The sequence below is a fragment of the Balaenoptera ricei genome, chromosome 4, assembly GCF_028023285.1.
Source record: "Balaenoptera ricei isolate mBalRic1 chromosome 4, mBalRic1.hap2, whole genome shotgun sequence".
Lineage (NCBI taxonomy): Eukaryota > Metazoa > Chordata > Mammalia > Artiodactyla > Balaenopteridae > Balaenoptera > Balaenoptera ricei.
In genome coordinates, this window is record NC_082642.1 from 62,759,738 (window position 1) to 62,787,723 (window position 27,986).

General features: G+C 37.9%; 1 protein-coding gene across 1 annotated transcript in view; it reads right to left on the reverse strand.

The window, feature by feature from the left end:
• WDR49 (WD repeat domain 49) overlaps positions 1-27,986 on the reverse strand; it is a 149,305-nt gene that overhangs the window by 53,715 nt on the left and 67,604 nt on the right. The window contains 1 exon segment of the mRNA XM_059919965.1: positions 24,109-24,342. Within this exon segment, the coding sequence (XP_059775948.1) occupies positions 24,109-24,342 (234 nt within the window).

The window sequence follows — 27,986 nt, forward strand, 5'->3', positions numbered from 1 at the left end:
GCAAATTGCTAGAGTTACTGCTTCTAATGCCATTAGTCTCTTTCTTCCTTTTTTCCTCAAGGTACTGTGTATATTTTTACAACTAACACAATTTTTGATGGGTCACTAAAAACAAAGAACACAGGAAGGTTAAATATAAATCTGCGTATACACTCCAGGAGGAAGGCAACCAAACAAATGCAAGAAGGGATAGGATTATATATAGTAGTTCCATAGTAAGAAATTTAATAGTGTCAAGTAGACTGCTAATTTCAGCTCTAGGTATTTAGGCATCCTTTAAGAGACTTATAGGTTAAAACTACCTTGCCCATATGACTTTGGGACCCAAAGGAATGAAAGAAAAAAAAAAAAAAAAACACTAAACATAAAAATGTGTAGACAGAAAGTTGCCTGAAGCAATATCTAGATTTTAAGAAAATTTAAAGTGCATCTTTATCCACTTAGGTATTGATTACCAATGTATAAATATAAATGTATTAAGAATATGTTAAATTAAAGTGTCACATTTTCATAATTAAATGGGTTAAAGTTTATCAAATGTATGTTTGGAAGGCCTGGATAACTGGCTGTCATACATGTATTCACTCATTCATTCACTCTACAGGCATTCACTGAACGTCCACTGGGTACCAGCTCCATGAGGGCAGTGGGGCTTCACTGATGCATCCCTGCTCTCAAGGGGTCTATAGTCTAGGCTTGTACACTAGAATCACTTTAAAAATCACAGTTGTGTACCAGACCAGAGACTCAGACTTGATTGGATCAGGCAGTGGAATTTGTAAAGAGTTCCGCAGGTTATTTAAGTGTGCAACCGGGTCAGGTACTACTGAGCTAGAGGGAGAAACAGACAGGAAGTAAATAAATGCCCAACAATCCTACAGGTTTAGAGGTATCACTCCTGGGTGATCTGGGGGCACAGAGAGTAAAACCCCAAATCCATTCACTGGAGTGGGGAATGGGGATAAAAGGTGAGGGGGATCAATCAGGGATTGAAGATAGGAACGTGTATTTATTGAGTGCCGAGCCCTTTACACTCACTACCTCATTTGATCTTTAAAGAAACTCTGTAAAATTATGTTAGCACCCTCTCTCTACCAGTGATGAAACTGAGATTCTAATCAGTTAAGTACCATTCCCAAGCCTATATAACAAGGTTTGAATCCTGGGCCTTCTATGACAGACACATCATAAGGCCTTCCTCTATTTCAGCATCCTACCCCAGATAATTAAGAGTGATAAGAAGACAGAACTTGGAGGCTATTCCAAGCATGAGAAACAGTAAGAAGCGTAATGGAGCCAGAGTACAGACGATGAGATAAATGGTGGAATATCAGGTGAAGAAGCAAACTGACGACAGATATTTGAAACCCCTAATGAGCAATGCCAGAGAATAATGGGTAGTGTGTATAAAGTTGGTTTTTTTTTTTTTAAACTGGGAAAGGGTTCATGGCCTTCATTGGTTATCAGTGGCATGTATGACTCAAAATAAAATTAAGAACAATCTCTTTGTTCTTAAGAAGGAGGAGAGAGATACTGCATTTTTGTTGGTTGGTTTGTGAAGGTACCTCTGGCAGCAGTGTGGAAAACAAACAGGTTGTGAGAAGACCATTTAGAGGGTGCTGTATCAGTCCGGGTGGAGATGCTCACCTGAGACAGTAGTCCCAGAGGTAAAAAAGAAGAGGAGGGATTGAATGAAAGGGCCACCGTTTAGCAATCTTTATGCCTCAGCAAAGAACTGATCGTGAGCGTGGGAGCTCTCACAGACCTTTTTTCCCCTGATATTACAACTGTTAATCGGACAATTTCTTAAATGATGTAAAACTATGTCTATGCTACACATTTTCTCTCTGTGAAATCAAAAGTAGCTTCAAAGTTTAATTACCGTTATTAAACTACAGTGCAATTTCTAGAACAAATGACCTGGATCTTCATAATAATGTGACCTAACACTTTAATTATCATTCCATGTAACTGTGTTTCTATTTGTTTTGGTTTGTGCAATATGCATGGTGGTTAAGCACTGGGTCTCAAGCCAGCATGCCTGAGTTTAAATGTCAGTGTCTGACCTTGGATTCATTACTTAATCTCTCTAAGCTTCAGTTTCCTCACCTATAAACCAGAGAGAATCATAGTCACTACCTTAAACCATTTTTAAGAGGTTTAAGTAAGCTAATATTTGTAAAGCATTTAGCACAGTTCATGGCGTACAATAAATGTCATAAAAGTTAGCTTGTGTTACTATTCTATTTAAGCTTAATCATCTGACCTTTTATTTGGACTCATATCCCTTGTCATATCCAAATCAATTTAAGAAAAACATTTAATGTCTTGTTTTCATCCAACCATGAGAGTGAATGTAGACAGCTACATTTTAGAAACCAGCTTTTTAGATGTACGTTGAAATTTAAAATTATATCACACTTGGAATTTTCTCACATAACTATTTAAGAATTTGGATTGTATTCATTAAAGATAAAGCCATGAAAACATAATATTCCAAGCATGAGTGAAAATTTTGATAGTGGTCTTTGAAGAAAAGGTTAGAGGATTTTATGATTTCAAGTCAAAAAGCGTTTATTGAGCATCTATTATATGCTAGACATTTCAGTACTAAAAGATGAGTATTCCCTGATAGAAACAAAAAAGGCAAAATAAAGTAACAAGGTTCAAAGAAAGGCTCGCTTACTTGTTTAAGACTGGCATCACGCACATTACAAAGCATTTCGTCATCCACCCACCACTTTTATCTAATGTAGACATTCGATCAGGAATTAGTAACCTTTGCTTTTTGCTATTTTGCACTCTCCCTCCTCTGCCTTACCTGGCTGAACCCCAACATACTGTTCATCACTTTTCAGCACTTTACTCAGTTCACAATTTCTCATGAAATCGGAATCAATAATGACAACAGTGTATAGCCAGTCAGATTTCATTTTATGGCAATCTACCTTAAGGTGCAGTCTTCAGGAAAACAATGTGTTGAAATACAAGGACTGACTATGTCACAAACACACACCTGGTATTAACCAGAATCTGCTCAAACTATGACAATATCAGAATACAAGAATAACAAGGCAGGTGAAAAGACGTTCAAAGTCAAGTGAGAGAGGAGGGCGTTTACCATCACTTGGCAGATGAAGTGGTTTGACTACAGGACCGTGAGGACCGTATTTTTAGCAAGCTGTTTTCATCGGCAATAAACTCCAGGAATAAGTATTGGCATCATATTTATATGCCACATTTTGATGATACCAAGTCCCTTTAAGTTTTCAGTTTCCTCCTGGCTGCTTCTTATCAGATGAGACCTTAACCTTTGAGGACAGGGCCTTGGCGTCTGCAGAGCAGAAATGGCACTGTCCTAATAACTACACTTCAGTGCAAATGGACCCTGTGAGCAAGTCGTTCTGATGGCGGCACGCTCCACCTTATGTACCTGAGTTAATAACTATTTAGGAATATATGGGTCTTTTTTGTCTCTCTCATCTGAAGCTGTCACAGCCAATCAGACAATTCTAAGATATGTGAGGCTCTATCCATGTCCCCTAATTGTTTTTTTGCTATTCCAACAACAATAAGCACTTCTGTTCTCTTTTATATGCATCTCAAATTCTAGGTCTAAGCAAGAAAAACCAAAAATTGCAGCAGCAGATATTGCTGGCTACCAAGGGATCAGGACATTTGACTTAATTGCTGTTTATAATTTTATTTTTTTAAGTCAGTGCTGTTTGTGGTCCCATAATATAAAGCAGGTTGCCTCCTTTATTTCTATTTTGCATCAAATGTCTAGAAGTTACTTACCAGTAAGTAGTGAGGTGAGGAGAACGATAATATCTCAGAGTACTGATACAGACAAAGAATTCAAATATTTTAAGGCAGCCATTCTCTATTTATAAATCTTATTTGCCAGATATTACTTCTTTGTAGATTAATTTGTAATTGGATCTTTCAGACTCATTCCTTTAGTTTGTCGAACCCCTACAGTCTGCAAGGCACAGGATCTAGGCACTGGGGATCCAACAGTAAAAAATTCCTGCCCTTATATTTAGTGAGGGAAGAGGGGAGAGATGCAACTAAATGAGAAAAAAAGCATGCACACTCACACACACAAACACACACACACACACGATGTTTAGTGGTGATAAGCATTATAGAGAAAAATATAACCAAGAAGGAGGCAGAGATTACTGGGAGTGGTTTAAAAGCTGGGGGCTCTGGGAAGGTTTCCCTGAGGAATTATTTGAAGAAAGACACAGAGGTGAGGGAGGGAGCCATACAGATACCTGGGTGAAGAGAGTCCCAGGAAAAGGAAAGAGCAACGCAAAAGCCCTGAGACAGACTGTCCTTGGCATGTTCAAGGACTAGAAAGGAGGCCAGCAAGGCTTAGGCAGTATGAATAACGGGAAGGACCACGGGCTGTGGCCGCCTGTGATCATTATACAGGTGCTCAAAACACTCCCCCAATCAGTAGGCACCCACAGGGATTAGGGTATGAAGTCAGAAAAGTATCACTTCCCTTTTTTTGGGTAATTTTATTTAGCTTTTACTCCCGCTTTTTTCTATGTATCTTTATACACAATATTCTTTGTCTTTCATAGAAAATCTACACAAGAGGTATTATAATTCTTATTTTACATATAAGAAAACATTGCTTAGAGAAATTACTTGCTCACTGGAAAGCATTAGGAACTCTGACTCTAAAACATCACTACGTCCCTCCTTCTAAAAAATTGCTAAGAAAAACTACTTCAAAAAATAGTTGAGACTGCATTGGACTTGCAGGTCCGGGTGCTGCAAGCTTGGAAGTTGTCACTCCATCCTAACAGTGAGTAAAAACCAGGACAAACTGAAAGATCAACAACTCCTCTTAGATCAGTAAGGGAAGTGAGGTCACAGGGCAGATCACTGCCCTCCAAACTGGAGAGACCAACAGGCAGATCGAGAAAATCACAACTTACCAGAGCAGAAACTCATGAACTGAAAACTCCCCAGGAGACAGAGGCAAGAGGGGAAAACCTGAACTGTAATTTGTGAATCACTGGAGGCTCAAAGTGGACAAGTCTGAGAGTTAAAAATTCTGGGAGCTGGTGATAGGGGAGCCTTCACAAGTTTATGAGTTTTATTTTGAGGTTAGGGACCAGGTTCTCCCTATAAATATTAGAGAAAAATCCCCTCATGCTCTGTCAGGGTCAGAGGGAAGGGAACAGCTTCAAAATACGTCAGACAGCTCTGTTCTTCTTAACAAGGTCTGCCCTCGGGAGAAACTGTTTAACAGAGCCTAACCTGCTGGGGTTTCATCAGAGCCTAACTGACATGGGAAAAGAAAAGACCAAATTCTAGCTAGTTCTAGCTTTCTTGTATCACCGAAGGGTGGAAGACAACTGAGAAGCGTAGGTGAAGTGCACAGTCCAGAGGCACAGGCTCACTAAAAGACTGCGACCTAATCACAGAACTACAGAATACTTACCCCACCACCACCACCTGACCACCACATCTCGAAAGGCCTGTTTACATCAGTCCCTTTGGCCCAGCACAACATGTCCGACTATCAAGAAAATTTACAAAACATACTAAAAGGCAAAATAAAATTTCTATTTGAAGAAACAGAGCAAGCATCAGACTCAGACATGGCAGAGACATTAGAATGATCAGATCTGGAATTTAAAACAACTAATGTTAATAAGCTAAGGGGTCTAATGGGTAAAATAGACAGCTTGTAAGAACAGATGGGTTGGGTAACATAAGCAGAGAAATAGAAATCCTTAAGAAGAATCAAAAAGAAATGCTAGAGATCAAAAATATTGTAACAGAAATGAAGCATGCCTTTGATGGGCTTACTAGTAGACTGGATATGCCTGGGGAAAGCATCTCTGAGCTTGAGGATAAATCAGAAACCTCAGAAACTGAAAAGCAATGCGAGCAGAGACTGAAAAAAAAAATACAGTATCCAAGAACTGTGGCACAACTAAACAAGGTGTAACATTCACATAATGAGAATACCAGAAGGAGAAGAAAGAAAGGAATAGAAGAAATACTTGAAACAATAATGACTGAGAACTTCCCCAAATTAGTGCTGGACATCAAACCACAGATTCAGGAAGCTCACATAACACCAGGAAGGATAAATGTAAAAAAACTACACCTAGGTATATCATATTCAAACTACAGAAAATCAAGGATAAAGAAAAGATCTTGAAAGAAGCCAGTGGAAAAAGATACCTACCTTACCTACAAAGGAACAAAGATAAGAATTACACCTGACTTCTCAGAAAACATGCAAGCAAGAAGGGATTGGAGTGAAATTAAAGTGCTGACAGCAAAAAGTCACCAACCTAGAATTCTGTATCCTGCAAAAATAACTAAAAATAAAGGAGAAATAAAGACATTCTCAGACAAAGAAAAATTGAGGGAATTTGCTGCCAGTAGACCTGACTTCAAAATAGACTAAAAGACGTTCTTCAGAGAAAAGAAAATTAATATAGGTCAGAAAATTGGGTCTACAAAAAGAAAGGAAGAATATTGAATAGGAATAAGTGAAGATTAAAAAAACTTTTGTTTTATCCTTAATTGACCTAATAGGTAACAGTTTGCTCAAACCAATAATGGCAACAATGTATTAAATTATATATTTAATATGTATTATGTATATACATAATGTGTAATTATGTATATAATTAAATTATATACTTAAGGGAAATGAATGACAGCAATGATACAAGGGACAAGAGGGAGGAATTAGATTATTTTATTAGTATAAGGTACTAACACTACCTGTGAAACAATATAGTGTTATTTGAAAGTAGACTTGGATTAGTTATAAATGTATATTGAAAACTCCAGGGCAATCTAAAGAAAATTTTAAAAATATATATATATATGACTGATAATGCTAAGAAAGGAAAGGAAACAGAATCATTTAAAATACTCAATTAAAACCACAAGAGGCAGGGCTTCCCTGGTGGCGCAGTGGTTAAGAATCCACCTGCCAATGCAGGGAACATGGGTTCAAGCCCCGGTCCAGGAAGATCCCACATGCCGCGGAGCAACTAAGCCTGTGTGCCACAACTACTGAGCCTGTGCTCTAGAGCCCGTGAACCACAACTACTGAGCCCACATGCCACAACTACTGAAGCCCACGCACCTAGAGCCCGTGCTCTGCAACAAGAGAAGCCACCGCAATGAGAAGCCTGTGCACCGCAACGAAGAGTAGCCCTGGCTCGCCGCAACTAGCGAAAGCTAGCACGCAGCAACAAAGACCCAATGCAGCCAAAAATAAATAAATAAATAAAGTAGCTTTCTAAAAAAAAAAACCACAAGAGGCAAAAAAAAATGTAAACGACAAAAATAGGAGCAAAGAATAAGGGCAACCAACAGAAAACAGTAACAAATATGGTAGCTATTAATCCAACTATATCAATAATCACTTAAAATGTCAAAGGTCAAAAGGTACAAATCAAGTCAAATTGTCAGAGCAGATCAAAAATAAGACCAACTATATATATGTAGTCTAAAAAAACCCCACTTTAAATATAAAAGCACATATAGATTAAAAGCAAATGCATAAGGAATGGTATGCCATGCTAACATTAAATAAAAGAAAGCAGAAATGGCTATATTAATTTCAGACAAAGCAGACTTCAGAGCAGGGAAAGTTATTAGGAATAAAAAGGGCATTTCATAATGATAATGGTGAATTCTCCAAGAAAACATAACAATCCCTAATGTGTATGTGTCTAAAAACTGTGTCAAACTACATGAAGCAAAACTTGTAGAATTGCAAGGAGAAATACATGAACCCACTATTATATTAGCAGACTTCAGCACCCCTCTATCAGAAATGGACAGAACCATTCTAGGCAGAAAATCAGTAATGATATAGTTGAACTCAACAACACCATCAATCAACTGAATACAATTGACATCTATGGACTACTTCAGCCAACCACAGCAAAACACATTTTTCTCAAGCTCTCATGGAAAACTGACCAAGATAAACCACATTTGGAGTCATAAAACATTCCTTAACAAATTTAAAAGAATAGAAATCATACAATGTTTGATCTCAGACCACAATGAAATTAAACTAGAAATGTATAACAGAAAGGTAACTGGAAAATCCCCAAATACTTGAAGACTAAACAACACATTTCAAATAAAGCATGGGTCAAGGAAGAAACATCAAGAGAAATTTTAAAATATTTTTAACTAAATGAAAATGAAAATACACCTTATCAAAATTTATGAGATTTTCCTCTAAGCACCAGGCCAGAGAAAGCAGTGCTTAGAAGAAAATTTATGGCACTGAATGCATTAGGGGAAAAGAAAAATAAAAGATCTAAAATCAATCATCTAAAATTCTACTTACAAAATTTTCTGGGGGAAAAAAAGAGTTAATACAATTAAAAATAAGCAGAAAAAAGAAAAATTAGAATAGAAATCAGTGAAATTAAAAATCAAAAATCAATCAAATTAATGAAAACAAAAGCTGGCTCTTTGAAAAAATTTTAAAAATTAATAAGATTCTAGCCAGGCTAAATAAGAAAAAAAAGAGAGAAGACACAAATTGCTAATATCAGAAATCAAAGAGAGGACATCACCCAAGACCCCATACACATTAAAAGGATAATAGAGGAATGCTAAACAACTCTATGCCCACAAATTTGATAACCTAGATGAAATGGGCTAATATATTTGACATAATCTGCCCAACCTCACACAAGAAGAAATAGTCGTATTAAAAGAAATAAGACAGGAGAAGTCTGAACAGGCATATATATTTTAAAGAAATTAAATCAATAGTTAATAGTGTTCCAAAAGAGAAAGTACCAGGCCAGATGGGTTCATTGGTGAGTTTTACCAAATATTTAAGGAAGAAATTATGCCAATTCTCTACAATCTCATTCAGGGAATAGAAGCAGAGGAAATACTTCCTAACTCATTCTATGAGGCCAGCCTTACCCTAATATCAAAACCAGACAAAGACACTACATGTAAAGTATAGATCTCTACTCTCATGAACATAGAGGCAAAAAAATTCAAAAAATAATTTTTTAACGTTATACTGTTATATTTATTTGATCACATACCTGTTCATTTATTGATTCCCTCTATCCATCCATCAATCCCTGTTATTTTCTGATGTACTTCAAAGTATATTGAAGACATCAGTACAGGTCTCTATAAACATTTCAACAGGCATATCATTTATCCTTGTTTATAGTTCTTTCTTTTTTGCCTTTTTTTTGGAATTTTTGAATTTTATTTTATTTATATTTTTATGCAGCAGGTTCTTATTAGTCATCCATTTTAAACATATTAGTGTATATATGTCAATCGCAATCTCCCAATTCATCACACCACCTCCCCCCAGCTCCACTTCCCCCCTTGGAGTCCATACGTTTGTTCTCTACATCTGTGTCTCTATTTCTGCCCTGCAAACTGGTTCATCTGTACCATTTTTCTAGGTTCCACATATATGTGTTAATATACGATATTTGTTTCTCTCTTTCTGACTTCGCTCTGTATGACAGTCTCTAGATCCATCCATGTCTCTACAAATGACCCAACTTTGTTCCTTTTTATGGCTGAGTAATATTCCATTGTATATATGTGCCACATCTTCTTTATCCATTCATCCGATGATGGACACTTAGGTTGCTTCCATGACCTGACTATTGTAAATAGTGCTGCAATGAACAATGGGATGCCTGTGTCTTTTTGAATTATGGTTTTCTCTGGGTATATGCCCAGTAGTGGGATTGCTGGGTCATATGGTAATTCTATTTTTAGTTTTTTAAGGAACCTCCATACTGTTCTCCATAGTGGCTGTATCAATTTACGTTCTCACCAACAGTGGAAGAGGGTTCCCTTTTCTCCACATCCTCTCCAGCATTTCTCATTTGTAGATTTTCTGATGATGCCCATTCTAACTGGTATGAGGTGATACCTCATTGTAGTTTTGATTTGCATTTCTCTAATAATTAGTGATGTTGAGCAGCTTTTCATGTGCCTCTTGGCCATCTGTATGTCCTCTTTGGAGAAATGTCTATTTAGGTCTTCTGCCCATTTTTTGATTGGGTTGTTTGTTTTTTTAATATTGAGCTGCATGAGCTGTTTATATATTTTGGAGATTAATCCTTTGTCCACTGACTCATTTGCAAATATTTTCTCCCATTCTGAGGGCTGTCTTTTCATCTTGTTTGTAGTTTCCTTTGTTTTGCAAAAGGTTTTAAGTTTCATTAGGTCCCATTTGTTTATTTTTGTTTTTATTTCCATTAGTCTAGGAGGTGGATCAAAAAAGATCTTGCTGTGATTTATGTCAAAGAGTGTTCTTCCCATGTTTTCCTCTAAGAGATTTAGAGTGTCCAGACTTACATTTAGGTCTTTAATTGATCTTGAGTTTATTTTTGTGTATGGTGTTAGGGAGTGTTCTAATTTCATTCTTTTACATGTAGCTGTCCAGTTTTCCCAGCATCACTAATTGAAGAGACTGTCTTTTCTCCACTGTATATCCTTGCCTCCTTTGTCATAGATTAGTTTACCATAGGTGCCTGGGTTTATCTCTGGGCTATCTATCCTGTTCCATTGATCTGTATTTCTGTTTTTGTGCCAGTACCATATTGTCTTGATTACTGTAGCTTTGTAGTATCATCAGAAGTCAGGGAGTCTGCTTCCTCCAGCTCCGGTTTTTTCCCTCAAGATTGCTTTGGCTATTCGGAGCCTTTTGTGTCTCCATACAAATTTTAAGATTTTTTTGTTCTACTTCTGTAAAAAATGCAATTGGTAATTTGATAGGGATTACATTGAATCTATAGATTGCTTTGGGTAGATAGTCATTTTCACAATATTGATTCTTCCAATCCAAGAACGTAGTATATCTCTCTATCTGTTTGTATCATCTTTAATTTCTTTCATCAGTGTCTTTTAGTTTTCTGCTTACAGGTCTTTTGTTTCCCTGGGTAGGTTTATTCCTAGGTATTTTATTCTTTTTGTTGCAATGGTCAATGGGAGTGCTTCCTTAATTTCTCTTTCAGATTTTTCATCATTAGTGTATAGGAATGCAAGAGATTTCTGTGCATTAATTTTGTATCCTGCAACTTTACCAAATTCACTGATTAGCTCCAGTAATTTTTTAGTGTCATCTTTAGGATTCTCTAAGTATAGTACCATGTCATCTGCAAACAGTGACAGTTTTCTTCTTCTTTTCCAATTTGTATTCCTTTTATTTCTTTTTCTCCTCTGATTGTCATGGCTAGGACTTCCAAAACTATGTTGAATAATAGTGGCAAGAGTGGACATCCTTGTCTCGTTCCTGATCTTAGAGGAAATGGTTTCAGATTTTCACCATTGAGAATGATGCTTGCTGTGGGTTTGTCATATATGGCCCTTATTATGTTGAGGTAGGTTCCCTCTATGCCCACTTTCTGGAGAGTTTTTATCCTAAATGGGTGTTGTATTTTGTCAAAAGCTTTTTCTGCACCTATTGAGATGATCATATGGTTTTTATTCTTCAGTATGTTAATATAGTGTATCACATTGATTTATTTGCATATATTGAAGAACCCTTGCATCCCTGGGATAAATCCCATTTGATCATGGTGTATGATCCTTTAATGTGTTGTCAGAGTCTGTTTGCTAGTATTTTGTTGAGGATTTTTGCATCTATGTTCATCAGTGATATTGGTCTGTCATTTTCTTTTTTTGTAGTGTCTTTGTCTGGTTTTGGTATCAGGGAGATGGTGGCCTCGTGGAATGAGTTTAGGAGTGTTCCTTCCTCTGCAAATTTTTGGAATAGTTTGAGAAGGATGGGTGTTAGCTCTTCTCTAAATGTTTGATAGAATTCACCTGTGAAGCCATCTTGTTCTGGACTTTTGTTTGTTGGAAGAGTTTTAATCACAGTTTCAATTTCACTACTTGTGATTTGTCTATTCATACTTTCTATTTCTTCCGGGTTCAGTCTTGGAAGGTCATACCTTTCTAAAAATTTGTCCATTTCTTCTTGGTTGTCCATTTTATTGGCTTAGAGTTGCTTGTAGTAGTCTCTTAGGATGCTTTGTATTTCTGCGGTGTCTGTTGTAACTTCTCCTTTCTCATTTCTAATTTCCTTGATTTGAGTCCTCTCCTTCTTTTTCTTGATGAGTCTGGCTAACGGTTTATCAATTTTGTTTATCTTCTCAAAGAACCAGCTTTTAGTTTTATTGATCTTTGCTATTGTTTTCTTTGTTTCTAGTTCATTTATTTCTGCTCTGATCTTTATGATTTCTTTCCTTCTACTAACTTTGGGTTTTGTTTGTTCTTCTTTCTCTAGTTCCTTTAGGTGTAAGGTTAGATTGTTTATGTGAGATTTTTCTTGTTTCTTGAGGTAGGCTTTTATAGCTATAAACTTCCCTCTTAGAACTGCTTTTGCTGCATCCCACAGGTTTTGGATCATTGTGTTTTCGTTGTCATTTGTCTCTAGATATTCTCTGATTTCCCCTTTGATTTCTTCAGTTATCTCTTGGTTATTTAGTAATGTATTGTTTAGCCTCCATGTGTTTGTGCTTTTTATGGTTTTTTTCCCTGTAATTGATTTCTAATCTCATAGCGTTGTGGTCAGAAAGGATACTTGATATGCTTTCAATTTTCTTAAATTTACTGAGGCTTGATTTGTGACCCAAGATGTGATCTATCCTGGAGAATGTTCCATGTGCACTTGAGAAGAAAGTGTAATCTGCTGTTTTAGATGGAATGTCCTATAAATATCAATTAAATCTATCTGGTCTATTGTGTCATTTAAAGCCTGTGTTTCCTTATTAATTTTCTGTCTGAATATCTGTCCATTGGTGTCAGTGAGGTGTTAAAGTCTCCCACTATTATTGTGTTACTGTTGATTTCCTCTTTTATAGCTCTTAGCATTTGCCTTATGTATTGAGGGGCTCCTATGTTGGGTGCATATATATTTATAATTGTTATATGTTCTTCTTGGATTGATCCCTTGATCATTATGTTGTGTCCTTCCTTGTCTCTTGTAACATTCTTCATTTTAAAGTCTATTTTATCTGATATGAGTATTGCTACTCCAGCTTTCTTTTGATTTCCATTTGTATGGAATATCTTTTTCCATCCCCTCATTTTCAGTCTGTATGTGTCTCTAGGTCTTAAGTGGGTCTCTTGTAGACCCCCTATATATAGGTCTTCTTTTTGTATCCATTCAGCAAGCCTGTGTCTTTTGGTTGGAGCATTTAATCCATTCACATTTAAGGTAATTATCAATATGTATGTTCCTATGACCATTTTCTTAATTGTTTTGGGTTTGTTTTTGTAGGTCCTTTTCTTCTCTTGTGTTTCCCACTTAGAGAAGTTCCCTTAGCATTTGTTGTAGAGCTGGTTTGGTGGTGCTGAATCTCTCTTAGCTTTTGCTTGTCTGTAAAGCTTTTGATTTCTCCATTGGATGTGAATGAGATCCTTGCCGGGTACAGTATCCTTGGTTGTAGGTTCTTCCCTTTCATCATTTGAAATATATCATTGCCACTCCCTTCTGGCTTGTAGAGTTTCTGCTGAGAAATCAGCTGTTAACCTTATGGGAGTTCCCTTTTATGTTATTTGTTGTTTTTCCCTTGTTGCTTTTAACAATTTTTCTTTGTCTTTAATTTTTGTCAATTTGATTACTATGTGCCTCAGTGTGTTTCTCCTTGGGTTTATCCTGCCTGGGACTCTCTGTGCTTCCTGGAGTTGGGTGGCTATTTCACTTCCTATGTTAGGGAAGTTTTCGACTACAAACTCTTCAAATATTTTCTCAGGTCCTTTCTCTCTCTCTTCTCCTTCTGGGACCCCTATAATGCAAATGTTGTTGCATTTAATGTTGTCCCAGAGGTCTCTTAGGCTGTCTTTATTTCTTTTCATTCTTTTTTCTTTATTCTGATCCATGGCAGTGAGTTCCACCATTCTGTCTTCCAGGTCACTTATCCATTCTCCTGCCTCAGTTATTCTGCTATTGACTCCTTCTAGTGTATTTTTCATTACAGTTATTGCATTGTTCACCTCTGCTTGTTTGTTCTTTAATTCTTCTAGGTGTTTGTTCTTTAATTCTTCTAGGTCTTTGTTAAAAATTTCTTGTTCTCGATCTTTGCCTCTGTTCTTTTTCCGAGGTCTTTGATCATCTTCACTATCATTATTCTGAATTCTTTTTCTGGAAGGTTGCCTATCTCCACTTCATTTAGTTGTTTTTCTGGGGTTTTATGTTGTTCCTTCATCTGGTACATAGCCCTCTGCCTTTTCATTTTGTCTATGTTTCTGTGAATGTAGTTTTCGTTCCACAGGCTGCAGGATTGTAGTTCCTCTTGCTTCTGCTGTTTGCCTTCTGGTGGGTGAAGCTATCTAGGAGGCTTGTGTAAGTTTCCTGATGGGAGGGACTGGTGGTGGGTAGAGCTGGGTGTTGCTTTGGTGGGCAGAGCTCAGTAAAACTTTTATCCACTTGTCTGCTGATGGGTGGGGCTGGGTTCCCTCCCAGTTGGTTGTTTGGCCTGAGGCGACCCAACACTGGAGCCTACACAGCTCTTTGGTGGGGCTAATGGTGGACTCTGGGAGGGCTCACACCAAGGAGTACTTCCCAGAATTTCTGCTGCCAGTGTCCTTGTCCTCATAGTGAGCCACAGCCACCCCCACCTCTGCAGGAGACCCTCCAACACTAGCAGATAGGTCTGTTTCAGTCTCTTATGGGGTCACTGCTCCTTCCCCTGGGTCCCGATGCGCACACTACTTGTGTGCCCTCCAAGAGGTAGTCTCTGTTTTCCCCAGTCCTATTTAAGTCCTGCAATCAAATCCCACTAGGCTTCGAAGTCTGATTCTTTAGGAATTCCTCCTCCCCTTGCTGGACTCCCAGGTTGGGAAGCCTGACGTGAGGCTCAGAACCTTCACTCTAGTGGGTGGACTTCTGTGGTATAACTGTTCTCCAGTTTATGAGTCACCCACCCAGCAGTTATGGGATTTGATTTTATTGTGATTGCACCCCTCCTACTGTCTTATTGTGGCTTCTCCTTTGTCTTTGGATGTGGGGTATCTTTTTCAGTGAGTTCCAGTGTCTTCCTGTTGATGATTGTTCAGCAGTTAGTTGTGACTCCAGTGCTCTCGCAAGACAGAGTGAGCGCACATCCTCCTACTCTGCCATCTTGAACCAATCTTCAAAAAAAATAATTTTAAATCAACTCCAACAATGCATAAGAAGAATTTGGTTGGTTCAACTTCTGAAAATTAATTAATGTCAACCAGGGGGCCCCAACCCCTGGGCCTGTAAGGAACCAGGCTGCACAGCAGGAGGTGAGCAGTGGGCAAGCAAGCAAAGCTTCATCTGCTACTCCCCACCGCTCCCCATTGCTCACATTACCGCCTCAACCATCCCCCACCCCCACCCTTGCCCCATCCGTGGAAAAATTGTCTTCCATGAAACCAGTCCCTGGTGCCAAAAAGGTTGGGTAATGCTGATGTAAACCATCATATCAATAGGCTTAAAAAGAAAAATCACATGATTATACCAACAGATGCAAAAAAAAAAAAAAAAAACAAACCCATGACAAAATCCAACACCCACTTATGATTAAAAACTCTCAGTAAAATAAGAATAGAGGGGAACTTCCTTCACTTGACAAAAAATATCTACAAAAAACATGGAGCTACTATCATACTTAATAGTGAGAATCTTGACTCTTTCTTACTAAGGTCAGGTACAAGGCAAGGATGTTCCCTCTCATCACTCCTTTTCAACATTGTATGGAAGCTCTGCCTAATGCAATAAGACAAGTAAAGGGGAAAAGGCATAAAGGTTGGGAACAAAGAAATAAAACTGTCTTTGCTAGCAGATGACATGATCCTCTATGTAGAAAATCTTAAAGAATTGACCAAAAAGATCTCCTGGAACTAAGAAGCGATTATTGCAGGATTGCAGGATACAAAGTTAATATACAAAAGTCAATCATTTTCCTATACAGCAGCAATGAACAAGAGGAATTTGGAAATAATACCACAATACAATTTACATTAGCATCCACAAAGCTGAAATAATATAAATCTAATAAAATATGTAGAAGATCTATATGATGTAATGTACAAAACTCTGCTGAATGAAATCAAAGACTAAATAAATGAGAGCTATTCCATGTTCATGGTTAGGAAGACTTAATATTGTCTAGATCTCAGTTCTTTCCAAGTTAATCTATATGTTTCATGCAATTCAAATCAAAATCCCAATAAGTTACTTTGTGGATGGATATCAACAAACTGATTCTAAAGTTTATAGAGAAAGACCACATACTCAGATGTAGCGACACAATATTGCAGAAGAAGAACAAATCAGAGGATTGACACTACCTGACTTCACAACTTACTATAAAGCTGCAATAATCAAAACAGTATGATACTGGTAAAAGAATAGACAGCCAGATCAGTGGAACAAAATAGAGAGCACAAAATTAGACTACATAAATACAGTCAACTGATCTTTGACAAAAAAGCAAAGGCAATACAATGGAGAAAAGATAATCTTTTCAACAAATGGTCCTTGAACAACTGGACATCCACATATAAAAATATGAATTTGGGGGCTTCCCTGGTGGCACAGTGGTTGAGAATCTGCCTGCCAATGCAGGGGACACGGGTTCGAGCCCTGGTCTGGGAAGATCCCACATGCCACGGAGCAACTAGGCCCGTGAGCCACAATTACTGAGCCTGCGCGTCGGGAGCCTGTGCTCCACAACAAGAGAGGCCGCGATAGTGAGAGGCCCGCGCACCGTGATGAAGAGTGGCCCCCACTTGCCACAACTAGAGAAAGCCCTCGCACAGAAACGAAGACCCAACACAGCCAAAAATAAATAAATAAAATTTTTTAAAAAAAATATGAATTTGGACACAGACTTTACACCTTTCACAAAAACTAAATTGAAATGGATCACAGACCTAAATATAAAACACAAAACTATAAAACTCAAAGAAGATAACATAGGAGAAAATTTAAATAACCTTGGGTTTGATGATGACTTTTTAGATAAAACACCAAAGGTATAGTACATGAAAAAATAACTGAAAGCTAGACTTCATTAAATTTAAAATTTTCTGGTCTGCAAAAGACACTGTCAGGAGAATAAAAAGACAAGCCAAGATCGGGAGAAAATATTTTCAAAAGACATATCTGATGAATCACAGTTACCCAAAATACACAAAGAACACTTAAAATTCAACAATAAGAAAACAAACAACCCAATTTAAAAAATGGGCCAAAGACATTAACAGACACCTCACTAAGGAAGGTAAACAAATGGCAAGTAAGCATTTGAAAAGATGCTTCCCATCATATGTCATCAAGGAAATACAAAGTAAAACAAAAATGTGATACTACACATCTATTAGAGTGGACTAGATCTAGAACACTGACAACACCAAATGCTGACAAGGATGTGGAGCAATAGAAACTCTCATTCTTTGATGGCGGGAAAGTAAGATGGTACAGCCACTTTAGAAGGCAATTGACAATTTTTTTACAAAACTAAATATACTCTTACCATATAATCCAGCCACCATGCTCTTTGATGTTTACCCAAAGGGGTTGAAAACTCATGTCTGCACGAAAGCCTGCACACAGATGTTTATAGTTGCTTTATTCATAATTGCCAGTACTTGGAAGCAACTAAGATGTCCTTCAGCAGGTGAATGGATAAATAATCTGCGGTACATCCATACAATGGAATCTTATTCAGTGTTCTAAAAAATAAGCTATCAAGACATTAAGATACATAGAGGAAATGTAAGTGCATACTACTGAGTAATAGAAGCCAATCTGAAAAGTCTACATACCGTATGATTCCAATTATATGACACTCTGAAAAAACTAAACTATGTAGACAGTAAAAAGATCAGTGGTTGCCAGGGGTTAAGGGAGGGTGGGATAAATAGGTGGAGCACAGAGGATTTTTATGATGCTATAATGATAGACATGTCATTATACATTTGTCTAAACTCTTAAAATGTATAACACCAAGAGTGACCCCTTATATAAACTGTGATTACACTTGATGGTAAGGATGTGTCAATATAGTTTTATCAAGTGTAACAAACATACCATTCTACTGGGGAATGTGGATAAAGGAAGAGGTTATGCATGTGAGGGACAGGAGTATACAGGATATTTCTGTACCTTCTTCTTAATTTTGCTATGAACCTAAAAATGCTCTTTAAAAAAAAAATTCTTTTTTTAAAATAGTCTTAAAAAAATAGCTGAGACTGTGTTAATGAGAGAGGCTGAGGAAAGGGTCATCTTTTACCCTGCTGATGGATTTAATGCAGCTTTTATGCAGAAAATTTGACAACATCTGTCAAGGTTATTGTCATAAATACTCTCTGACCCACTAATTCCAGTTCTAGAAATTTATCCCACAGGTATTTCCTCACTAGTGCCAAAATTTGTGCATTCAAGGTAAAAAATTACTACATTATTTGTAACACAAAAATACTGGAATCCATCTAAACACCCATAAGAACTGATTAATAAAGTTTGGCACACCAATTTAATAGAATACCATGCAGCTGACAAAAAGAAAGAGGATACTCTGGATAAGGAGATAAATAAAATGATCTTTCGGCTGTATTGTTGGGTGGAAAATCAATGTACAGAGCAGTGTTTCTGTGCAAAGAGCATTTAAAATAATAAATATTCTTAAATATTAAGAATTATTATATACATCTATTTAAAAGTGAGTATACATATTTACTTGTATATGAATACAACAGCCCTTAAAGTGTTCTCATGGATCTCATGATCCTCCAGGAAAGGAAACTGGTAGGTAAAAACAGGGATAAGAGGAAATTTTCACTGTATACCCTTTGTCCATTTGAGTTTTATAACACTGAAATGTATTATTCCTTCCAAGTAATCACATTTAAATAAGTGTGTGTGTGTGTGTGTGTGTGTGTTTGTGTGTGTGTTGGTTTAACCTTAAGGCTAGGGTGTTTCCCACATCTCCATCAAGTGACCAGAGCTCATAGCCTCAGTATTGACATGCAACCAAGGACAGCCTTAAGCTGACCAGTGAAGAAAAGCCACGTAACTGGAGGCTGGTCACTTGGAGCCCAGCAGTAAGCAGGCAAAGAGAAAGTTTTCACTAGTGTTCATCCAGTTCTGTTCAATTAGCAGCTCATTGATTTTGCCTTAAATACAAGCACTAAAGAGGTGCTTGTAAGGTGGGGATAAATATCCCTCAAGCTTGTCCCCTTCCCTCTGCTCAGATATTACATTTCCCACGGGAACTACCAATTGAATTGGTTAGATTCTCAAATATCTCAATTCCCCCAAAATCGTATGCAGAAAGGAGGACAGGAGATGCGCTGTCACTAAAAAATTATACCCCAGTCCCATTTTTAATGAATGATTGGCATCATGTTTCCTGTGAGAGTGTGAGAGTTGGTCCTCAAGAAAAAACACTACTCTGGATAAAGTAAAGGAGGTCTAATCTTCAAATTTTCAAAGCCAACGTCCCATGCTGAATTACAGGAGCCCCGTCAGGGATCTCAGGAGTCCTGCTGGAGGCCGCCAGGCAGCCATTGTCTGACAGGTCTCTTTACGTACGCATGTGATTAACGTGTTTACTCTTAGAGATCAGGTAAAATGGGAAGATTCAGGAGGCCATTTTTGTATCAAATTGTCTCATACGCATATATTGTAACCTAGAAATTCATTCTCAAGATTTTACCTTACAGAGATAAAGTCATGAGTGTGAATATATTTATGCATAAAGACATGCATAATAGCAAAATGCTCATTAAGGCAAATGGATCAGTAAATTATGATACATACATACAATAAGACACTGTGCTGCCTTTTAAAAATGATGAAGTAGATCTACATTTAGGTACAAGGAAATAATTCCAATATGTTTTAGAATAAGAAAGTAGGTTACAGAACCATATTCAGGTGAAATAGTCTATGCACAGAGAGATATTTAGAAGATATTTAGATATTTTGATGATGTTTCAGCAATATTTAATTCTTTATCTGAACTTACTGCATTGTTTTAATTTCTTATAATAAGCAAGTAATGTTTTACAAAAAATAAATTATTTCAATGAGAAAAATAGTAAATATCATTGTCTGTCAAGATTTGATGATACCGATATATTTAGCCTGATGATAAATATGTCTAGATGCAAAACACACCAAAACATTACCTATTTTACAAAAACACATAAACCCACATCATTAGGATGAGAGCCATGGTGATAAGTCAGAAATTTTGTCTATTCCAGTTTATATGTTACCTACAAATACATTTTTAAAGTTCCCCAGCATTCATGGGTTTTTAAGAAAAGCTTTATTTAAGAATTCTATGCAAAGACAGTTCATTAGAACTACCTCCAGGATATTGAGTGACTTTGATTCTTTAAAAATTGTGCATTCCAGGGACTCCCTCAACCTGTCCCAACTTGTTCTGCCACTAGCTGTGAGGGCAAGCTTTGCTGGGTGAAATAAAGCATAAGGTTCCTCTTCAAAGGCCCTGTGTGGCTTAACATCACTTTCTTAGATTAGGATGTGAGGGTACCAAAAGGCAGGAAGATAAAGAAAAGTCACAGAAATATGCCATGTCACTTTCATATAGAAATATTTGTAGGTTCCCACTGATGACCAAATAGAATGAAATAAGAGTAAAGTGTCAGCAACATGTTGAAATGACAACGGAAGGGAAGGTTTTCATTGGATTCAGATAAAAGGAAAGTCTTTCAAAAAGACACCAAACCAAATAACAAAAGAGCAAGCACCAGTGGACTGAAAAAGCATGGGTTCATTTTGAACTTAGAATTAGAAATAGCAGTAAAAGGAATCGAACATCCATTGGTGCTCAGAAGAGTGTTGGGAGTTGTAGGAAAACACAAAAGTGGAAGACAAGGATCTTTCCCTTCCACCAAACATGGGAGGGGAGAAAGTGAGAATTTAGCTAAGTGTTTAACTGGAAAACAACTAGAAATGCAACCGACACGCAGAGAGGGGAGAGAGGTATGGCAGTAGATGTCCCCGGAGACCTCGGATGTCGAGAGGACCAGAGATGAGCCCCGGAACTGAATGTTTACCAGCAGGAACTTCAATGGCAGAGAAGAGAAGGGGCAGAAAAAAAACTCTTCCTCACCTCAAGGGACCAGAGACAAAGCCCAATTCAGGGGCCCCTCCGCCTTTCTAACTCTTCCCAACATCTGCTTTCATATGACACATGGGTAAAATAAAGAGTAAGAAATATCAAGATGTTAATAAGAAAAAGAGGTGTCCTAAAGCATCACCCTTCAACCTGAGAGGTATGGGGGAGCGGGGGGAGACTTGCCAGGGCTGGCCGCCTGGGAGGAAGGAGGACAACTTCCAAGAGGCAGGACACAGTAAGGCAATGCTGCAGAGATACCTGTTGTTACCATTATTACATCTATGCTCACACCACCCCCGCCCTGCCACACACACACTTTTGAAAGTCAATAAACTGAAGCTTAGACACGATAAATAGTCTGCCCAACATTTGAACTCACATTTCTCTAACTCAGCAGTTCTCAAAACTTTTGATCTCGGAATCCCTTTACACTACTAAAAATTATTGAAGAATCCAAATAGCTTCTATTTATGTGGGCAATAGAGACAGAGACAGAGGTAGAGATAAAGACAGAGACAGACAAAGAAACATATATATTTACCAAAGTAGAAATTTAAACTGAGAAATTGTTAAAACACAGGAATACAAAAGCACGCATTCCTTTAGCCATCAGAGCAATGATGTCTTCACTCATCATATAGCCTCTAGAAAACTCCATTGTACACTCATGAAACAAGAGAGGAAAATGTAAACAGCAAGTTAATATTATAATGAAAAGAGCTGTGATCTTGAAGATCCTCTGAAAGGATCTGACTTCCCCAGGGATCTGAGATCACGCTGTGAGAACTGCTGTTCTAACCTCAAGTCTATATTTTTCCAAGACTAGACCTTGGTACATTGAGTGAATGACCTTCACAATCTGGCTCTAAGCTCCCTTCACTGCCTCAAGTCCCACAGTTTTTGCTAAGTATCCCCAAACTAGCCATACCAGAATAAACCCTCTCCCTGAAAAAATAATGTAGAGTCTGTGCTCAAGCTTCTTTGCAGGTGGCCATGTTGTACATTCTGTCTGGAACTACTTCCTTCTCTCCTCTTAGGGGTTCCCACTCTAGATTTCAGGGCTCTGCTGAATGTCACCCACCCCAGCCCCAGCCAGATTTGATCACTTTTCAAGGATAGCACTTTGCTTTTACCCCTATTCATTTTACTCTACTCCATTGTTTCCTTGTGAGTTGGTCATGTGTCTGCTTCCTCTTCTTTCACCCCACAGGCCTGTAATGAGCACCTACCCGGCAATGAGCTCTTGGAAGACGCCCAGAACCTGCGTCTCCCTGAACTATGGGGGCAAAGAAACTATGTGGCACCTGAATCTTTGATCCCTCATTCCTGGCACCTGAAACTTATTCAAAACTGTTTTATTTGCTTTGTCTAATTATTCTGAAATGATAAATTATCACTGGCTGATGGGACTGTGGGCGATATTGTTTTCTTTGCACTTGACGGCAACACATTTTTACAATTATAAATGTTATACAACGTTGAAGTGTTTCTCTGTAATTTAGCTGCTAATAGTCAGGAAACACTTAAGTATGACACACAGCTCTACGTGCTTTATATACATATTAATGCATTTAATTATTTATACTTTGAACAGCAGAAATAAGTAGAGGCATGAATATCCAACTCATTTGTACAGAGATTCTTTCTACATAATATTCCATATGTGCATAGTCTATTGTTGCCTATAACTTGCATATCCTTGTGTTATCTTGGCTTTATCTTCATGTTCCAAATGGAAGATTCCAGACCTTCTTTGTGTCCCATTTCCTGAACTCCTCATGGAAGATTGCTCATTTTATGGTCAGGCAATAGCAAATCGTAACATCAACACACAAACCTAGCACTTTAACTTTGCAGATCTCAATTACCAGAATGTTCTCCTGGAAACAAATACATCTCTCAGTGGCCACCAGGGAGTCGCATTAACTGGTTGCGTTCATAAAGTTCAGTAAAACATTTACGAGGGAACGTTTTCCCCGAAGATGGAATTCAAAATGGATCGTTTTGTAAAGGATTTTTATCTCCCAAAATACCCGGAAAACAGAGTGTTTGAAGTAGTGACATAATACACTACTCATTACTAACAAAGGGCTCTCCTCCCCTTGCACCCAATCTGAACTACTCATTTCTGTGTGGATGCAGAAGCTTCTGCAGCAAGGAAAGAAAGAATGGGCTGGAGTTACTGTTTAATTGGCCGCAAGCTGGATACTGGCTGTCTGCTTGGCTCCTGCTGTGCTGTGACTCTCAGGCCTGAGGTGATCATGGTCGCAGACTAAGCTCTATGGGTGCCCGCGCGCTCTGTGATATCCACAGGCTGGCCCTCCCTATCCTCTAAGAAGGCCTGTGGTCCTTGCGGCATCTCCACCCCAGAGGAGCCCGCTTCCTCATTGACATGCAGGGAGCACTCCCATAAGCAAAAGCTGCAAAGCGTCATTACCGTGGTCGGGAGACAAACAACACTCGCACTGCATACCAAGTGGCACCACATTTAACTGAATCATTTTATTATGAATACATTCCGGGCTGCCACTGTGAGCCACTTGCCTAAACTATGCCAGCAAAATGGATCTTTGCTAATTACATTTCATGCATATTTCAGATCTTTCCATGGGGATGCAGGAGGATAGTGTTCATAAAAGGGAATTTTACAGCCAGGTTCACTTGCATTTGGCATTAAAACCCAAACTAGTGGGTAACAAAGATAAGTTCAATTACATTCCATGTTGTGTTTGTTTTAGCTGGAATGTTTCCTCCTAGTAACTCTATCAGTGCTGCTGTGGTCACTGGTTGAAAATGAAATCACTCTTCAAATCCACCTGAATACATATTATTGCAGAAATGCACACAGTTATTAAATCATTTCTTTTCCACATTTCCTTTTCTATATTTGTCCTTAGATTGAATTAAGGAAATGAGCCTCTGGATGTGGGGACATGTCAGGAGAGTGACAGAAAAACATCATTACCTGCTTCAAGACTGAATTGTAAAGCACACAAGTGACTGCTTTCTTGTGGCTTTTCACCCTCTTGCTGGAATCACTTTTCATTGCCAGCAATGCTAGCTGGTTATTAAATGAGATGAAAAGTCGTCCGTGGGCTTCATCAAAGTGGAAGAGACATCTGAAGTCCTGACTTTTAGAGAAAGAACAAGCTATCCTCTGGAGGGATACCTGGTGCTGAATATCCCAGAGTCTCAAAACCTGCATGAAAAGTAACAAAGTCACATGAATATGTCAAGAATAATTCTAATTTTTTAGCCAGATTTTCTCTAGCTCATCCTCGATCCCAGGCAGGCTTTGCATAGTGCTGTAATTGTTCACACTTCTCTCATAGCACATATTTTTTTGTGTTTCCCTTCTCTGCTTCAGTATCTCCTCAATTGTAATCTCTTCTAGGGAAGGGATTGTGTTTTGTCTCAGTCCCCAGAAAAGTGCCTGCATTTAGTAGGTGCTTATGGTAGGTGGAGTAATCATCTTCAAAGATGCCCACGTCCTAATCCCTGGAAAATGTGAATATGCTATCTTACATGCCAAAAGAGATTTTTGCAGATGTCATAAATTAAGGCCTTTGAGATGGAGAGATTATCCTGGTTGATTTGGGCAAGTCCAATGTAATCACAAGGGAGATCAGAGTGATGGGATGTGAGATGGACTCTACCTAATGTTCCTGGCTTCGAGGAAGGAGAAAGGGGGCCATGAACCAGGAGAGCTGGAGAAGGCAAGGGAACGATTCTCCCCCAGAACCTCCAGAAAAGAAGACAGCCCTTGGAGCACCTTGATTTTAGCCCAGTGAGACCCAGGCTGGAATTCTAACCTACAAAACATTAAAGGTGTGTTGTTTCAAACCACTGAGTTTGTGGTTATCTGTCACAGTAGCAATAGAAAATGAATACAACCTCTTTCGATAGATAGATAGATAGATAGATAGATAGATAGATAGATAGATAGATAATATATGTATATATTTTTTGATGAAATAAAAGACTTGTTATTAAATGAAATCAAGTTCAGATAAATCACAGACAATTAAGGCACAAAAAAATGACATGCAGATGGAACAAGATAAACACTGAAGGAAATGGGAAGAGCAGCTTTGCAGATGCAAGTGTTGCCACTGTCAGTCACGGTGCAGAATTAACACAGGGCAGTGAGGGAGAGTCAGAGTGAACGCAGCGAAAATCCTCTCCAATAGGGGCCAGCGGGCCAGCTCTAGGGCCAAACTTTTTGGGTTCTGATTTTGGCTCTATCCCTTACTGCAGGGTGACCTCTAGTAAATTTCTTTGTCTCTCTGAGTTTTTGATGTGGTACCTACCTAATCTGATGCTATGAAGAGTGAATGAGAGCCCATGTCAAGCATTTAGCCTGATGACCAGTATGTGGTCAGTGTTCAGTAAATGGTTTTTTTTCATTATTAAGTGTATTTTAGTCTTTTTATTGTATAAACATTAGAACCTAAGAGCAAAAAAGTTTCTTTCAAATAAACTACTGCATCTTATCCAGTATGAGAATTATTTTAAATTATCTATAAAAGATGACCTCTGTTTAAACGAGTGTTTATTACTCCATAGGGCAGGCTACCCAGTAGTTTTTAACCTATTTTAAATCATATACTCCTTTGGGGGAAAAAAAAATCATTTGAAAACGATGGTCCATCCCCTCCTCCTAAATGCATATACCCATACATGCACACAATTTTCCACATAATTTCTTTGGATACATAGACACACACATCTCCCATACAGTTCCTGATATCCCATGGGATAGAAATTCCTAGAGTAACCATTATGATCAGTCAAAGATGTCCTTGTCTACCTTTTGATTCTATCTTACTCTCTTTTCCTACATAAGTCTCTTCGTATACCTCTTTGTCCAGGGTAAATGGCCCCAGTTCTTTCAACATCTTAACATCATTTTTAGATCCCCCTCCACCATGGCAGCCTCTTGATTCTCTCACTTTGTCTTTTTTTTCCCATTTTCTCTCCAGGGGAGGATGGTCATCCAGGCCTTGTTTACTTTAAAAAAAAAAAAATAAGGGCTTCCCTGGTGGCGCAGTGGTTGAGAATCTGCCTGCCAATGCAGGGAACACGGGTTCGAGCCCTGGTCTGGGAAGATCCCACATGCCCGGAGCAACTAGGCCCGTGAGCCACAATTACTGAGCCTGCGCGTCTGGAGCCTGTGCTCCGCAACGGGAGAGGCCACGACAGTGAGAGGCCTGCGCACCGTGATGAAGAGTGGCCCCCACTTGCCGCAACTGGAGAAAGCCCTCGCACAGAAACGAAGACCCAACACAGCCAAAATAAATAAATAAATAATTTAAAAAAAACATATATATATATATATATATATATATATATATATATATATATATATATATATAAATAAGATATGTCCATGGTGTAAAATGCAATAGCATCGAAGGGATTTTTCTTCAACCCATCCCTCTCGGCCTCAAGTCCCACTCCTCAGAGACAGCCTTTAACTCTTTTTGAGTTATGGTTTTCTCCGTAACACCAAATAATAGCTCTGTGTGTGTGTGTGTGTGTGCGCGCGTGTGTGTGTGAACATAGCATATATTAATCATACATTGAATGACACTCTCCTCTGAAAGTAATGCAGTTACTTACACTCATTTTCTCCCTTTCTCTTCCCATTGCCCCAATCTAAACATTGTTATTTTTTTTAGTCCTATTGTTATTATGCTTTAAAATAATATACTTACACATTAATTACTGCACTATCAATATAAGACAGTATCTCTCTGCTCACTAATATGTAAAATGAATACCTCAGGGTCCTCAAGGACCTGTTTAAGCAAAGTGCTCAGAATTGAGCCAATATTTCAGGTGTGTTCTAACCACTGTTACAGGCACTGTGACTTCTTTAAAGCAGCCTACTTTTACGTGAGCTGATTAAGCCACTCCAACATGCATTGCCCTTACCTTGGGGTCCTGACTGAGCAAAACTCTAAATCTTATTCCCATGAACAAATAATCAAGCCAGACATCTACCATCCTACCTTCAAAAATCTGATGTTGTAAGCTAAAACTAGGATTTTTCTAGTTTCAAAGTGTAAAGATATAATTTTGAATCCTAATTCTATTATATTGATAATTCCTCCCTGATTTGTCCGCACATCCCATGGAATACAGTAGATGGTCAATAGATATTTTCTTAATTTGTTGAAGGTTGTGGTTCATTTAACAACTATGTTTTTATCCCACTCACTGTTAAAAATATTAGCTAGGATAAGTCCAAAAATATAACACTTCCATAAAAAAGCTTGCCTCACTTCTATATGGTTATTTATCCAATTGCAGATCTCATCTAATTCACAATGAAATTTTATGAGACTTTTTCAAACATCTTGCAGAAATGAGTATGCTTGATGTATAGGGTAACCTCTCCACTTACTAACACTTATAACAAACTTAAACTGACCTACTCAACTTCTACCAGATAAGCAGCATTACCAATCCCTCTAATCCCAAGAATATATATTTATAAAGTAAATTGGTTTTTCTTGGCAAGAATTTTTTATTAAACAACTTATTCTACAACAACAATTTAAAACATTCTGACCACTCTCCAGAGAATGTTTATCCTCAAAAATATAAACTCTACAAGAACTAAGACTTGCAAATATATTTCAAAGTGTTCTAAATATAAATAGGATTGATAAGCTATTATTTTGAATGTTAAAACCACATAGATTAGATGCATCTAGATCATTCTCAAACACTCATATAACTTACAATAGTCATATCCTCATTGTTCAAAATCCTGTCTTGTTTGGTATGGACTCCCTCCTAAAAAACTGAAATTAACTTCATTTCAGAAAAATAATC